Here is a 17,116-nt window from a genome sequence, read left to right on the forward strand (position 1 = left end):
TGAGTTGCTCTCTGAATCAGCTTAATCAGCAGGAAGGAAAGCATTGTTTGAAAAGCTTAAAATAAAACTAGTGGCATGTTTTGAGATGTAGATTTAAGAAAATGATGTTCCTATTAACTTTCCCAATCTTAACTGAGTCTCTTTAAAATACGTTCTTTAAGTTATTCCCTTAAAAAAAAAATGTTGTTTCTAAAGTACCGGTAGCTTCTTGCTGCAAGTTCAAGCACTGATCTGCAGCCTTTAATGAAACCAGCTTTTTCTGGTCCTATTTGTTCATTTGATCAATTCATTGCCCAACCAATACAAGAACAACCAGACTGATTCAAAAAAAAAATAATAATCATGTGGCAGTTGTAAATCTAAGGAAGTCTACATAAGTTTGAAAAAGTCTCATTCAAGCTAATGTCAATTCTTGATGATTCCAAAAGTACATTCATGAAGCTTTCTTTTCAGCATACCATTGGACTTTTCATTTTAATTTCCTAGTCCCTGATATTTCTTTGTAACCTCCCATCCCACTAATACAGTGGTTCTCAACCTTTCTAATGCCGCGACCCCATAATACAGTTCCCCATGTTGTAGTGACCCCCAACCACTTATACATCACTGGCTGCCAGGGGCGTGGCCAAAGAAAAGGGAAAAAAAATGCCGGACAGCCTTGTTTGGCGACCCCTGTGAAATGGTCATTTGACCCCAAATGGGGTCCCGACCCACAGGTTGAGAACCACTGCACTAATAAGTCTGATTCTTGTCAACTTAGCTTTTGAAGGAAGATGCTGTCATCTAATAAGAAAAACAGGCATGACAGGTTAGAGATATTTAAAATGTATTGGGAAAAGATACCATTGATCCTCCATTCAATTGCTTTAATTATGAAAAAAACAATTTAATTAAGGATTGTTGTTTTTCGTTTCTCTGATTCACTTTCATTTCTGTTGGATTGAAAAATAATAGAAAAATATTTCAAAGATTGCCCACATGGGTGATAAATGTGCAAGAGAAAGAGTAATAGAAGATGGAATAAACAAATGGATCCATCAATATTTCATTTCAGAAACAGCAGCACATGTGATTTTTTTAAAAGAATTGGGAACCCAGCAGGATATGCATCTTTTATGGCCCATCAAAACTGTCTGTTTGTTCAGTTTGCTTGAATGTGGATAGAATTGATGCAATGAGGTGGGCAACCTTTTCAGGGGTGTCCACAGGCTATGATAAAAAAAAAATCAAGATGAAATCAAGGTTCCATCTATTTTATGTATGTACAACACATAAAAAACAGGCAAAATTTTGATTATACCATCACAGCTGCTATACTGGCTTTTTTTTTAACCATGTCTTATGGACGCTTCTCACTCTTTACAATCATTTCCACTTGGGAGTTAGTTTTATTCAAAGGATGAAAGAGACTTGCTCCAATGATACAGTGATATATAGCAAGGGGAGGTTGAGGCACGTTTAAAGATAAAAATGGATGCATTGACCCATTCATTTTAAATTTCAAGTTTTTGGAAAAAAAAGCATTAAAAAGTATACTGCCAAAATCAGCCATTTGGTCATCAAACTTTAATGAAACAGTTCTGAGGTTCTTTAACAAACCATACTGAGGAACAAAGGATGCTATGTAGTCTAAATATGTCTTGCCGCCTCTGATTAGTGAATTGTAGAAAACCTAGAATTTTCATATCATTTGGATAGGAAGCCAATAAAGTTATAGGCAGCAGAAAATTGGCTGGCTCTCACATTGGTATTGATGGGGAAAGTGAAAATAATGCAATTGAAAGAATGAACAAGACAATATAAAGTAGCATTTTGTACACCTTAGCCTTTAAAAGGAGCTTGCCAATCGTCTACAGGCAACTTTAAGAGACAGGTCTACAGTCCTTTCCTCCCCACTTTCCTTTGAAGAAAATTTCAGAGCACAAGCACACCAAAAATGGCAACCTATCATATGGACTTGAGTAAGCAGAAAAATGGGAAAGAATGGTAGGCCTGGAATCAGAATAATCACAGAATGACAGGCAAGTGGATACTGACACAACCATCATCCTGGTGGCCCTTCACATTCCTGCCAATGTCTGCAAAGCTCGCCAGGCAATCAGCAGCAAGCAATAGTAGTACAAAAATGGGAATGTGCATATTTTGATCAATGCAAATAAACTATTCAATTTATTGAAGGGCTCTGCAGTAGCATCCATCAGCTGCTTTACATCAGTCTTTGTGCTTCTTATTTCTATACCAAGTGTAGTTCAGGGTCAAAATGACAGAGGACTTTGAGGGACAGATGTCCAGCAGTATTTTGGCAAAGGGCGGTCTAAATGGATTTTATTTCTTTCAACACTTCTTCCTGTTCTGAGAGAATGCGTAGGCTGCTTTGACTCCAGAAAGTCTTTTCTTCTGTGTTATCCAAAAACTGTAGACCAAGAAAACAGCAGCAACTCACTCTTCCCCAGAGATGTTAATGTTTGATCCTAAAATTAGCTTCAACTGTTAAAAAAAAAAGTGAAAATCTATTATATTATAAATCTACTAAGGCAAAAATAAATAGCCATAGGCAAAGGGGGGATAATTCTGCAACGCTATATTTACACTGATTTTATTGCTGACCATATGACATAATTTATTTTAAAATTACTTTTTTAGTCCTGATGGTTGACAAGCTAAAAGGGTTGCGGGCACTGCCTAGTGGCAGCAAGAGATAACAGCTGCATTTTACTACCCAACAGCGTATAGTCATACTGGCCACATGACTAGTGAAGCATCTTTAGACAATGCTAGCCCCCCTTGGTTAAAAAATGAAGATGAGCACCACCCCCTAAAGTTGGACACGACTGGATAGGGAAAGCTTTACCTTTACCTTAAAGGTCCTCTTGCCTTATGACTAGTGAAAGCATAATAATTTCAGTAGTGTAAGTAATGTGACATGCTTGTGTTATGTTGGGAAAAATAAAGGATATAGAACAGGACATCTCTTGTTCAACTCTCATACCTGCCCAATCTACCTAGATGACCTTCCTGTTCTTATAGGTCACAGCAGAGTTTCTCAACCTCAGCAACTTGCATGAACTTCAATTCACAAAATTCTGTAGACACCATGCTGGCTAGGAAATTCTGGGAACTGAAGTCCATACATCTTAAAGTTGCTGAGATTGAGAAACACTGGGAGTGTTTCAGAATACATTTGGAGTGTTCAGAACATGCAGAGGGCAATCTTGCAATAGTCACGAAATAGCTTCTATAGGGGACAGAACCAGTTACAAAACATTAGTTTAACAATTAGTTTTACCTACCATCTTCTCCATACTCCGATTGCTTACCTTGGTCCTTGTCCTGGGTACATTGGCATACTCACAAACAAGCCACTGAACTGTAGTCTCCCATTAAGCTTACAAGGTTCATTTGATCCCTACAGTATTTTTAGAGGTTGCCACTTTACCATAGAGCCAGATTGGTGTAGTAGTTAGGGTATCAGTCTGGAAACTGAGAGATTGTGAGTTCTAGTTGTGCCTTAAGCAAAATGCTATCTGGGTGACCTTGAGCCAGTCTCTCTTAGTCCTAGGAAGAAGGCAATGGAAAACCACTTCCAAAATCTTACCAAGAAAACTGCATGTTGTGAAGGCAGTCAGCAGAAGTCAACATTAACTCAAGGCAAGTGGAGATACACAAAGATACACAGAGTTTTCAATGTAGCTTGCCACTCCTTACTTCTTAATTCATCTATTTTAATTTATCAAGTCAGGAGGGGAGGAATACCAAGAGAAAAATCAGCAATCACTTTAGGGCGACGCCCTGTCTTCAATCTCTCATAGTTGAATAGAATGAAAATATCCTCTTGGAACTTACTTGCATACTCCTGGGGCGTCATGGGCTGCTTTATCACATGGCTGAAGACAGCTTTCCATTCCTCCTGATCTTTCTCCGTCTCACAGGTGAAGATGTAGTTGCGGTCAGGAGTTACAATAATGATGCCATGTTTCCAGGTGAACCTACCCTGCATGTCATGTGGCAATCCTTTTATGACGTTATATCCTTGTTCCTCATTACCCAGGAAAACTTCACCTTTAGCAAAAGCATCCTGCATGGGACAAGGAAAAAAATACATCTGTCTAAAAACTATTTTGGGATTCTAGACTATAGTTATAACTTATAACAGAATACTGTCAAGATGCTCCGGTTGTTTCCCCTGAGAAGGAAGAAATTTGCCAATACTTTAGCTACAATACCCTAACCTTAGAAAGAGGAGCAGCAGCTGGTAGAACTGAAACAACAGCAGAACATTTCTTCATTCATTCTTAATCTGGACAATAACCAATGTTCTCTCAGCAGAAACATTTAAGGCTGGGGTTATCAGTACAATGGGGAAATCAGTATAGTCAAGATATATTCTGCTGCCGATATTTCCAGCAGAATGTTGGATATTCTGATGTTTCCCTCTTATCCATCTTGTCAGCTCCCCGGTTCCTTTCTTTCTTCCAGATATTTTCTTCCAAACAGCTAATTTTTATCCAAAATCTGCTTGGCTGATAAATGTAACAGATAGTTGCCATCTATAATGATTTCTGATGCATTTCTGAATGCAATATATGAACCCTTCACCTCATCTATGGCAAACTTTAACCTTAATCATTGTACTGTATATTTCTCAGATAGACTATAGCGGGGGAATCAAACTCGCAACGTCACGTGACGTGTCATGACGTATCGTGACTTTTTTTCCATTGCTAGCAATGGGGTGGGCGCGGTTTCGCTATGATGCATCCGGCCCACGTGCCAGTAGTTTGACACCTCTGGACTATAGTGTTTGGCCTTTGCTGTAACCACTTCAGACCAGATGCAAATCACAGTCCAACCTCGGAGATACAACAACCTGTTACTGCCTCTATAAGGCATGGCTATCTCAAATGGCTTTGCAAATGTACTTTTTCCTGGTTTTTTTTAATGAGGTTTATACAACTTGTAAAAAGGCAAAGAATTGTTGTTCTACTTTCTTCATAGATCAGCCAAGAGAAGCTGGCTGTCTGATTTATGAATGAAGAACTCTAGCCAATTAAACATTTCCCGTCAAGTCCTGCTATTAGCCTTACTGCAGGAGAAGCTGTTTTTACTAATCAACCCCCTTCAAGATTCTCCCCCTTTGGGGAAGAATTTGCCAAGCACTGTTCAGAATCTTCAGTTAAAAATATGTTACACATGGAGCTTCTTAGGAAGTCAGAAAATTAAATATGTCAGCTAAACAAGAAACTTTAGATATTCTCTACAAAAAAATTAATCCAAGGCCTATGAAGAACAGCTGCAAGACTTGGGTTTGGCTAATCTAAAGAAAATAAGAAATAGGGGTGACATGATAGACTATCCCAGTATTTGAGAGGCTGCCACAAAGAACAGGGGGTCAAATTATTCTCCAAAGCACCAGAGGGCAGGACAAGAAACAATGGTTGGAAACTAATCAAAGAGAGAAGCAACCTGGAATTAAGGAGAAAGTTCCTAATGGTGAGGACAATTAACCAGTGGAACAGCTTGCCTTCAGAAATCGTGGATGCTCCCTCACTGGAGGTTTTTAAGAAGAGACTAGACGATCACTTGTCTGAGATGGTATAGATCAGTGGTTCTCAACCTTTTTAATGGTGTGACCCCCAACCGGTCGTAAGTCGAGGACTACTCAACCAGTCGTAAGTCGAGGACTACTCAACTGGTGCAGCACCGTTTGCAGAATGGGACTTTTGGCGGGCTCAGCAGGGCAGAGACAGCCTGGACAATTCCTATTGGCTTTTGAAAGCCAATAGAATTAGACTCTATTCAAGAGAGTCTATTCTATTGGCTTTCAAAAGCCAATAGAATAAAAGGGAGTAGCACAGCTAAGGAAAAGGGGAAAAAAATGGCGGACTGCGTTGTTTGGCGACCCCCGTGAAATGGTCGTTCGACCCCAAATGGGGTCCCGATCCACAGGTTGAGAACCACTGGTATAGATTCTCCTGCTTGAGTGGGGGGCTGGTCTAGAAGACCTCCAAGGTGCCTTCCAGCTTCTATTCTATTCTATTCTATTCTATTCTATTCTATTCTATTCTATATCCTGGACTGAAAAAAATGTTCACTTTTAGCCTTTGAACTGGCTCTCTGGTGAGCTAATGAAAAGATTGATCAATATGATTCCTTTGGCGCAAAGTTTAAAAACAGAATCACTTTTATATATCACTAACAAATGTGTATTTTACATCATTGAGTTGTTGTTTTTTTATTTTTGTTCTTTGGTACTCATTTTTATTCTTTTTTAAATATACATGTATATTGTTTGTATTTTTCTTTTCTTTATCTTTTGTATTACAGATTTGCTTTGGGAATTACATGTTACACTGAAGGATTAAGGATGGTAACTGTTTAGTCTTAGGTGGAAAAACCTTTCATTCCCCTGGGTATTATTGAACCCTCAGAATCCCAACAACATCTCAATCACAATCTTCCTTGATTGTACATGGCATAGGAAATGGGCAATGTCAAAGTTAGGTTCTTGACAAGGTTGCTTCAATCTTTGGGACTAATGATGGAACATATACAGAACATATGGAAATCAAAGATGTGACCTTCAATGTCTTGGTAAGAAATGCAGAGAAATGCAATTCAAGCATATCTTGAATTGGGCACTGAATAGGGAAAGGCTGCTCCAACTTTAAAATTGAGGAGATAATTCTCTCTAATTTAGAATACATAACCAATAAAAGGAGAAATAGTCTGGTCTGTTGATGTGTTTTTAACAGACGTTTGATATGCAAAAAAATCAAGTTGGAAAATTTATTTTATTTTATTTTATTTATTTATTAGTAAAATTTATATGCCGCCCAATCCCTAGGGACTCAGGGCGGCGTACAAAATTAAAACAACAAATATAACAATTAAAAATGAATACATTCACACGGCATGTCCCAATCGAATCCCGGTCCCCCTGGGGACATCAACCCCAGGCCTGCCGGAACAGGAGAGTTTTAATAGATTTCTTGAAGGCCGGCAAGGTGGGAGTAGTTCGAATCTCAGGGGGAAGTTAATTCCACCACGTCGGAGCCACCACAGAAAAGGCCCTTCCTCGAGGGCCTGCCAGCCGTCATTGTCTGGCCGACAGGACCTGAAGGAGGCCCAATCTGTGGGACCTCACTGGTCTCTGGGAACTATGCGGCAGTATGCGGTCCTGTAAGTAACTTGGTCCTAAGCCATGAAGGGCTCTAAAGGTGACAATATGAAATTTGACATAGATGGGTTTTGGGGGGCTACAGAACTGAGTTCAAAAACCAATAACCCTATTTTTATTTCAAGCAACAAAATGACCATGTTTCTGTTGGACAAATATTTACTTAAATACCTGAGTAAATGAGGAAGCTGAGAGAAAAGGCAAAATCAATTACTGACTTACCAAAGGATCTTTGAAGTACATTAGCCTTCGGTGATCCAGACTGAACCAGCGCTTCTTGAAACACTCCTTTTGCTGTGAAAACCAACCACAGACATTTATAAGAGGAGAGAGCCCTCACCTGGTCATTCTTTGGAAGCAGCATTAAAAACAACTTCAACTCCTAACCAGTGCTAGAGCCAAGTACTAGAGTGGAGATTTTGGGTTTATTTGTTTCCTTTGTTGCTGTTTTTACATTTACCAGTCAATCATTCCAAGGACATTACAATAAAAATTGTAATGGATAGACTCAATTACAGTAGCAGTAAGTGCACCCTTGGAAGAGCTGAAGGTTCAGTTTAGAGAAAAATCATGATGGAGAAAATCTAAGAGTCAACAACAACTTGATGGCATGTAATCATCACCATTATCATCATCATCCCACTCAAAGATAATGTGAGGCTTTTCACTTCAAAAACATTGCATTTTGTTGAGTGAAAGAATAGTTAATTTTATTAAAATCTGCCTGGAATTGAGCATCGCTGAACACTCTTGTCTTTCATGCTCCCTTTCTTTTTATATATAAACAGACTTTCAGCATCAATAAATACATAAGAATAAACCACTTACACAGCATTTAAAAGAAGCAATAAAAAGCAAAGAAGGAAACAAAAAGACCAGAACACGTCCTTTCCAGCAACCCTCAGATAAGTAAGGATTAACACCCAACAAACAATCAAGCAGAAAACAATATCCTAATCAAGGAACTACCAAGGGGAAAACCATATCCCCACCAACATTGGTAGGGCAAGCTACTATATATACTTAAGCAGGGAGCAACTCCCATACTCACTAGCACTGATGATGTTATCCAGTTGCATAATGAAATGTCTGCAAGCAAATAATCAAGATCAGACACATCAAGGACTCCACAATTCAATCCTAAGCTACAGATATTATGTTCTATTGGAACCTCTTTTTTGGTGTATGGTAACAAAGTACAATAATAAATAATAATAAACTAATAAATAGCAATAAGTAATAAGTAGTTATACCTTAGGTCCAGTTTTTTCCATATAGCCTTCTCTTAAGAAATTCCGTGTCAACCGGATTTTCAGCTGCAGCAAAAAAAGTTATGAGGATGATCTGTAAAAATGCCTTAGTTACTTTGAACAATTAAAAACTTGAATGAACTTTATTTTATCCAGCTATTCATGCTGGACAGAGAAGAAAACATGCATGAGTCCAGAGACATATAATTATCTCATTGCATGGAGATAGCCAAAAATCTGAAAATAATTAGATTGATTATGTCACAAGGAAATCAGATCAGCTGTAATATAGTTTAGTTAATAGGCTATCCAGTTTTGCAAGCTTCTTACCTCCTCATCACTAGCGCCAGGAAAAGCAACTTTAAGGTGGTGGAATTTTATAGCACGGATTGTATTGAACCAGTCCACAATTTCCTAGGAAGAGAAAAAGCACAATAATTATTAAAATATGATTGGCAACTTGAGCTTAAGGTGATCTACTCAGAAACAATTCTCAGTTTACTTCTATGGAATTTATTTGATTGGTATACAGAACTTCCAGAGGGAATTTCTAGACCAAAGTATGCACTAGAATAGAGTTTTGTTGTAATACACATGCACCAAACTATATTTCCTGTTTCTTAAATTAATTACTGGCACAAAGAAAAGGCTTTCAAAGAAGAATTGAAAGAGAAAAAGAAAAAATACTCTTTAGATATGTTAGGTATAAAACTGCAAAATTTTAACCATGCGCTGGAGAAGCTTGCAGAAGGTTCATTTAAAGAGAATTTCCTTATTAGGCTTTCAACCACAGATATATTTACTGGCAATAAAAAAGGTCATGATGAACAGAGAGTTCTTGCATTGCAAGTAGGTCTTTTCTAGGGAAGAGTTAAAGACAGGAGGGAAAAACAAGTAGAAATGATCTGGCCCAGCTCTAGTAAGGGTCTTAAATGTACCATTTAAAGATTGCAGCAATAATTTCCTATAGATGTACAATAAACATATACACCAGATCCTCATACCTTCCCATCCTCGTGATAAACAAAGATGTTGCGAGTCTTGTTATGTTTAAGATAAGTAATCTGCAAGCCATTTGAATGCCTCATCTTTTCTGGCTGGAACATGGCATTGACAGTGTCAATTTTAACTTCCATTTTGGGTTCTTTTGCCTGAGAAGAAAGAGGTTTTGCTATTACTTGTACACTATTAATGGGTAGACATAGGGCTACAAAGTTCCACTTCTATCTTCATCCATTTAAAAAAAGGAAAGATCCTTCTACCCCCTATGAACTTAAAAAATGTAGTTCTTGCAGAAAGCTGAGTTGATAGTGAGAAAGAAAAGGAACTGTAGAGACATCCAGATAATCAAATGATTCTCTGACCCTAAATAAGGCTGTACTCTGTGTACGAGTCACTTAAAAGCTGATTTGTTACGCACATCCTGTTTGATGAAATATTTCAGACATCTCTCTTTCTCAGACAGAAGAAATCTGCGTGGCTGATATAGCTGATTATCTCGGCCTTGTTTCCACAGGATCCCTTCCTTTAGTCCTAGGAGAAGAAATACAAGCTGCAGAGTATGGCTGTGTTAAATCTTTTTAATTATGACACACTAGGTCACAACGGCAGGGTCAAATAGGTAGTCCTCAACTTATGGCTATAATTAAGCTCAGAATTACAATCCTAAGTTCTCTCCATCATTAAGTACGTCCTCACATGACCAACCCAATTTTACAACTGTTTTTGGAGACTTGTTAAGCAAAACAGCAGTTATAAAGTAAGCCCATTGTACCCAATGGATGCTTTTTGCCAGCAACCAGAGTTAAAAACTGGTTTCCAGCAAAAAAAAAAGTTGTATATTGCAGTCATGTGATCACGGGATCCTGCAAACAACCATAAATGCAGGCTGGTTGCCGAGTGCCCAAAATGTGATCACATGACCAAGGAGCAGACATTAGAATCCATTCAAATCCAGGTCATAAATAACTTTTCTGGGGTCCATCGGAATGTCAAACAGCTGCTAAGCAACTGGTCATTAAGTGAGGACTACCTGTATATCAAATTATCAATATCAAATTAAATCCTAAATCCTAGATCAGGGCTTTTCAACCGGTACGCGTACCACTAGTGGTACGCTGGCACCTGGCAGGTGGTACGCATATGAGGGGTTGAACAGCACTGTAAAAAAATGTAAAAAAAAGTGTAAAAGTGGATGAGGTGAAGCAGCAGCAGTGCCACACAGGCTTGTGGGAAAGTCAACTGGAACTGCACATTGCCTGGGCCCTACTGAGAGCCCAGGATCAAAGTGTGCAGCTCCAGCTGATTCGGGGAGGCCTTGGGGGCAGCAGGCAGCCTCACACATTCTTCGGGTGGAGATTCAGCTGGAAGCTGTGCGACACATTGCTTGGGTCCTGCTGAGAGCCCAGGATCAGCGCACACAGCTCCAGCTGATTGGAGGTGGCAGGCGGCCTCACCCAGTGTTCAGGCAGAGATTCAGCTGGAGCTGCGTGAAGCATTGCCTGCCTGGGTCCTGCAGAGAGCCCAGGATCAGCACGTGCAGCTTCAGCTGATTGGGGGTGGCAGGCAGCCTTGAGCAGTCTTCAGGCAGAGATTCAGCTGGAGCTGCGAGAGGCATTGCCTGGGTCCTGCTGAAGGGGAGAGAAGAGCTGATATTAAAGGGGATGAGGGAAGAGATGATATTAAAGAGGGTGAGAGAAGAGATATATTAAAGGGGGTGAGAGAGGACTACCTGTACTTTATCACTTTTTTCCGTGGGGTTTTTTTTTTTTTTTTTTGGTCATCAAGTTTTTGACACCTTGCTAAGCGACTGGTGGTACTTGAATATTGCCATATTCTAAAAGTGGTACAATTGGTGAAAAGGTTGAAAAGCCCTGCCATAGGTTACAAACTACAACAACCGGCTTCTGGCAATATGCTTAACCACATTCCAAAAAACCACATTAAGGCTAAATTTGTTGCTGCAAATGTAATTAGCCTAAACTTTCCTTTGCTTGGTACTTCCAGACATTTAGAGTTATAATCCTATAACTTCTAATTACAGACCATATTGTCCAGGCTCGCAGGAGCTATAACTAGGCCTACCATATTTCAGCTACAAAAATTCAAATGACTATTATCTTATTTTGGCCATTTTATTTTTGGTAGTCCAGATACAGTAATTCTAAATTGTTGTGTACCTACAATTCCTCATTATGTTACTTCATCTTTTGAATCAAGAGTGAAATTGATTCAACTTCAACAAGGCCAAATCCCCTCACTCTCCACTCTAAACTGTTACTTTGGAAGAGGTCCTTTTTCCTTCATATTCCTTAGTTGTAGTTATTTAAGAGCTTGTACAAGTGGTAATACTTGAGATAGAGCATCCTTTTGTTCAGTAGGAGATATATCTTTTTTCACTTCTTTGAAGTCAGAAAATAAACCCAAGATGTGGAGTTGCATTGTAGTCTTCAAGCTAAAGGATTAGCAGCAGATCCCTAGTGCAGGTTCTGATGAAAGGTTTTTCCACCCCATTTTGTAAAAGCACCAGGTTCCTGCTGCAGAGATCTCTCCAGTCTTCCCCCTACCTTTTTGTTGGATGGCTACCCCTTGACCCTCCCTTGGAAAGGGAGAATGGAGATGAAAAGGACCCTATAGGCCATTTGTCTTAACTCTGGCAGTGCCACTGGCTTATATTTTTCATAGGGCTGGGCTTTTATTATCTTCTTCAGCACTAACAGTTTATTTGAGGGCACTTTACAGTAAAGAATGTGGAGAAAATGTTTAATTTTTAATTTCTAAATTTGCTCTGCTTATCTCATGAGAAAGTCTTCAAATACTTGAGATATAATTTCACATCTTCTAACACGCAAAGACCACAAATACAGAGCTAGAATTCTTCCTGTTGCATTTTTGCAGGTTGTCACACTGTGACACTTCCTATGTTGGACAACAGTGAAGTGTTATTACCTGTAGCACTGGCAATATCATTTTTATGAATAATGTGGGCCTGTTAGAAGGAAGAGGTTTCTGTATGCCTGAGAGTAGTTGTTTGGTTAAGCATTGGGAACATAAGCAGCTGCCTTCTCCCATGGAACTGGCTTTCTGTGTCATTTTGGGTAAATGAGAAACTAAATGACATTCTGCAGTTGTAATGTTTGTTGTGGATATGGTTTAATATGTAAGACCTAGTATTTTAAACATAGATGGGCGGAACTAATGTTAGGAGAGAAAATTGCACTTCCATCAAATAGTTATTTTACTTTTCCTAAAGCAAATTGTTTCTGTATAATCATTTTTATCTGTGTTTCAGTATCACATTGTAGGCCATTTATTTTGCTGCCGGGTCTCAAAATAAGGAGAGGGGAGAGCAGACCATCTAAATATAATAACAAAGAACAAATGCAAACCATACTATGCAGGAATAACTCGAAATTGAACTGCCCTATTACTAGCAATTTGTATTTCCTGAAATACATAGCTACTTCCTCAACATAACGTATTATAAAGGAATATATCAGGGATGTCCAACCATTAAGTGTTTAAGGAGATGTGTTACATTTGTGTCCCTGGGTACTCCCTGCAGGCAATTCCTTCCCTTTAACAAAGCAAATGAATGGATTGTCCACAACCTGATAGCCTAAAAAGAACTACTGTATTGTAGTTCTAGTCATATTGGAGGGGAGAAAATTCAACCAATTTCATCTTATCCTTTTAGTGGTATACTTCATTGGATGGAATTTCCCCTTTTAAATCTGGAGCCAGAGCTTTATACTAAGCTCCCTGAAAATTATAGAGAGATTGATACAACATAAGTAGCTCCCACTGGGCTTTGCCTCAGGTCTTCCAACATGCTGTTTGGAAAAGTTATTTCCCAAGTTTTAATATGATTAAGATGAAAGGCATATACATTTGCATAATATATAAATAAAGGGAAAACTTCCATTATAGAATTGTTACCATTGGAATAAAGAATTTCTTTCTTTGGCTCCAGGAATTCCTTCCGTTCATACTTGGCTCGTATCCACTGCTCTCTGAGGACTCTGCAAGATGTCACCACAAGTGATAAAGCAGGTAAGAGAAGTCCAAGAATTGGCTTACCACCCAATCTCCTATACTTTCTCTAGTCAAGAGTTATAGCACTTACTGACAGTCGCTGTAAAATGGGTGGTAATAATAAGCAGGTATATGAGCCTCATACGTTGCTTTGGCCAGTGCATTCCCACGCTGGGACAGAAACTGTAAAGCAAGAAAAGGCAAATGCTCTCAGACATCCCCCTTGGCACAGAAATGATCTCCATTAGTAGTATTTCTACCTCTCAGTTATCAAACTCCAATCATCCTCAATCATATTCTGTAGAAAACTTTCTCTCTGCCAATTAGTGCTTGTAAAGGGATGCAGACCTGACCTTCTGTAAGAAAGAAGCAAACCATTAAAGAGCAGGCTTGCAGAAATGATTACACAGTCTTGAAAAAGAACACAGTTTAGCCTATTGTGTAAGGCATCAGGCTAGAGACCATGATACTGCAAATTCTTATCCTGTCTTGGTGATCTTGGGACAGTCACTCTGTCTCTGCTCTAGGAAGGGGGCAATTACAAAATATTCAAAAAACCATGCCAAGAAAACTGCAGGGACACATCCAGACAGTTGCCAGGAATCAGGAAGGCACAAAAAAGGGAAGAAAAAAAAACCTCAAAGTAACCGTGCCTTAATTTTGTTTAGGAAAATGTGGGACAGAGAGAAACCTGGACAGGCTTTCAAGATAGTGTTATTCTACCTTTTTACAATAAAATAGACTCCTAAAATCTTTGCTGCACCTGTTTCTTGACCTGTCCTACATCAAAGGACTAATAGCACCAATTCATCAATTATGAGAGAAGGGCTTTTGTTGGACACTTTTCTGAATTCTTATACCACTGCACCCTTTTGCTTAGTAAGCGTCTCAAAAACATGAGTGTCTGCAACAGCAGAATTTCATGTGGCCCTCAGCAGTCTTTCAAGTTAGTTAATTTTCTGAAAATGGCCCTGACCTGTCCAGATTACTGACTCTTTCCCTTAACTACAGGAAACCAAAATCTGAAGCAGGCATGCTGGAAAGCTAGCAAAGCAATAACCTTGTAGGAATAGTATTCTCCTAGCAAACACTCATGTCTGAGAAGTATCTTAGTTGTGGATAAATAGAATTCACCTGCTGCAATTAAAACTGAACTGGGAATTTATACCGTTTGTTCTTTGTCCAAAATTGGGCATATAATTCCTTCCCTGCTGCTGCAATTTAAGAAAAAATAGTAATTTCCCCTCTCTTGACATCTGCCTCCTTGAATGCTTTTGAGAGAAAAGATGGTTTACATGACCAAAACAAATAACAGGGAAAGAAACTTCTCAGGATAGTACTCACCTGTATCTGACTTTCCTCCCAGCAATTCTTTATTGACTTAACTTCACTTATATTAGGGATCTTGTGGTGTATTTCTGAGCACTCATAGCAGATGAAAATACCCAAAGTACAGGAGACCCAGCAAGGATCTGAACAGAATCAAAGAGCATCAATGGCTATGGACTGACTGTTATGAGGTTGAGTACAATAAATCGTAGGGAGCCTAAGTTCCTTAAGGTTCCAATAGTCATCAGTTAATTATCACTGCTGCTTGTTGTTCACATGTCATTGTTACTGGCAACACCTTTCTTCAACCTAATATCTCAAAGTTATTTATCAGTCAAGAACTGAAAATGGACCCTCTTTGGGGGCTTTCTCAGAGTCCTGCTTGGATGTGTATAGGCCACACAATACTGTGATGTTATAGAATCAGCAGGGCAGAATTTTTTAACCTCCTTTTTTGTTCTATTTTAGGGTAGTTTTAAGGACGAGATTGATGCTATCCAAAATAAAAATATAAATCCCCTGAACCATTTTTTTCTTAGGAGGCCAGTCTCTGCAAATACTTTTAAATAAATCAAAATCCCAGCTCAGCCTCCTACACTTTGGGGGAACTCCAGTAAGGGCCTGGCAAAAATATGGCAATATCAGAGTATTGGGAAAGGCTTTAACTCCATGTCCTATCAAAGGCATGATCTGTTAAATTTCTGTTCTTTCTGATCCAGATTACCCAGGCTGTAAACAATGCAAACAGGATTAAACAACTGTGCCCTGCTGTTTCAGTTTATAATATCAAAGGTCAAAGAATACCTTATGCAGTTGATTTATTAAATAACATCCTATTGTTTTATTATGTGTGCCTCTCAGTGGCCTGCATCAATTCCACCTCAAAGGCCTGCCCATATAAGTATCTCTTAGAACCCTGCAGCCCAAGTGGTTTGTTAAACCTCAAATGTTCATGCCATCTTCAGGATACAGTCCCCTCATCAATGCTTAAGTATTTTTTTTAATTACATCCATTTCTTCTATTTGAAAAAAAATCTATCTTTTTCTCCAATACCTCAAAAGACTGGATACCTTCAAATATTTGCCTCTGTCTGGATGGTAGTCCTTCTCTTAAATAAAGTCCAGTGAGTTCATGCTTTCTTGGTCCTTCAACAATCTCTGTATAGTAGTACTATAATTCTTCATTTCTATCTTCCAAGGAATTCACTCTTATTCTTCGGCAGTGGAAGCAATCTCCCTTCCTAACTACTGCTAGATTCTGAACTTCGAATCCCACCACCCAGAGGAAGCATGGCCAATCATGATGGCCATTTGGAATTGTTGTTCAGCAACATCTGGACTGCTATACATTCTCATCACTGAATGGAAAGTCAGAGAGACAACAGTAAGCACATTCCTGTGTTAGATAGCTATTATCTGCACAGAGTTACAGAAGCCTTAATCCTTAGCAGAACAAAATATTTAATGTACAATATATAGCATACACAGCATTCCATATTTAAGAAATCATATGATAATATTAACAATATCTTCCTTGTCCTAAGTGCCAGGTATAATTCCTCCATCTGAATTTCTTTTAAATTACTGCAATTGTTTTTTTCAGGAGCTATCTTTGCTAGTTATTACTTCCTATTACCACCACCATTTCCCCCTTTATTTACCAGGCCGCCCGCAATCTGCACATATGGCATTTTCTTTTCTCTTCCAAACTTCCTGAAGGAGGTTTCTATTCCTCTCATCTTCTGCAGCCATTTTTCTCAGTTGTTTTTTAACCCTCCAGGAAGAGCAGGGCTTTTTTTTTCCTCCTCCACGTGCATAGGAGACTGATGTAGAGAGGTATGTTTCTCTTCCTTTTCTTTTTTTGCAAGGGGAGAGAAAGAGCAACAGGAAAACAACAGTCAGTGCCCCTGCAAGGCAACTTGAATGATAGACTGCTTTTGTAATCCAAACCAAGTTCAGGCTGAAGGGTGTTAGGTAGATTCAAGTGACAAGAGAGTGCTGTAGTGCAGGAGACCAAAGCTGTGGGTGTAGACTTAAAGGGAAGTACAGCTATTAACCACAGAACCGGATTTTCCATCTCAGAAAGGGCTAAAGGACAAGCTCCTAAGTTTAAGCATTTTGCAGACTGCTCTGTGATCAACAATACTGTATGACTTTCCCACCCCTTTGATAAGTTCAGAGTACTTGTAATCAGTCACCTATTAGCATGAATCATATTTGGTGATTTAAAAAGGGGGGAAAGTGAACTTGAAGATGAATCAAACACGTTCAAGTTGACTTGAATTTTTAAACACATGACAAATAGATCTCCTAAAAGATCCTCCAA

The 17,116-nt window shown here is 38.9% G+C and overlaps 1 protein-coding gene across 1 annotated transcript; it reads right to left on the minus strand.

Moving 5' to 3' along the window:
- Positions 1-1,237: 1,237 nt before the first annotated feature.
- On the minus strand, positions 1,238-16,844 carry LOC120303830 (arf-GAP with dual PH domain-containing protein 1-like). The gene is made up of 11 exons (XM_039333693.1): positions 16,452-16,844; positions 14,806-14,933; positions 13,553-13,644; positions 13,366-13,448; positions 9,848-9,960; positions 9,432-9,578; positions 8,758-8,841; positions 8,431-8,493; positions 7,400-7,471; positions 3,844-4,075; positions 1,238-2,487 (listed from the first exon to the last, which is right to left on the minus strand). Exons 1-11 carry the CDS (start codon positions 16,540-16,542, stop codon positions 2,459-2,461), a joined length of 1,134 nt encoding a protein of 377 aa, XP_039189627.1. The 5' UTR covers positions 16,543-16,844; the 3' UTR covers positions 1,238-2,458.
- Between the last annotated feature and the right edge of the window lie 272 nt (positions 16,845-17,116).

Source organism: Crotalus tigris, unplaced genomic scaffold, assembly GCF_016545835.1.
Source record: "Crotalus tigris isolate CLP2741 ecotype Arizona unplaced genomic scaffold, ASM1654583v1 scf7180000024506.7606697, whole genome shotgun sequence".
NCBI classification, from domain to species: domain Eukaryota; kingdom Metazoa; phylum Chordata; class Lepidosauria; order Squamata; family Viperidae; genus Crotalus; species Crotalus tigris.

What these genes read in the sequence shown, in the direction of transcription:
- LOC120303830 (XM_039333693.1), bottom strand. Translation starts at nt 16,542, where the DNA reads ATGGCTGCAGAAGATGAGAGGAATAGAAACCTCCTTCAGGAAGTTTGG. An exon ending in TGCAGATTGCGGGCGGCCTG is followed by an intron (nt 14,934 to 16,451) that starts GTAAATAAAGGG and finishes GATTCTGTTCAG; the next exon opens with ATCCTTGCTGGGTCTCCTGT. An exon ending in GACGCCCCAGGAGTATGCAA is followed by an intron (nt 2,488 to 3,843) that starts GTAAGTTCCAAG and finishes TTTTTTTAACAG; the next exon opens with TTGAAGCTAATTTTAGGATC.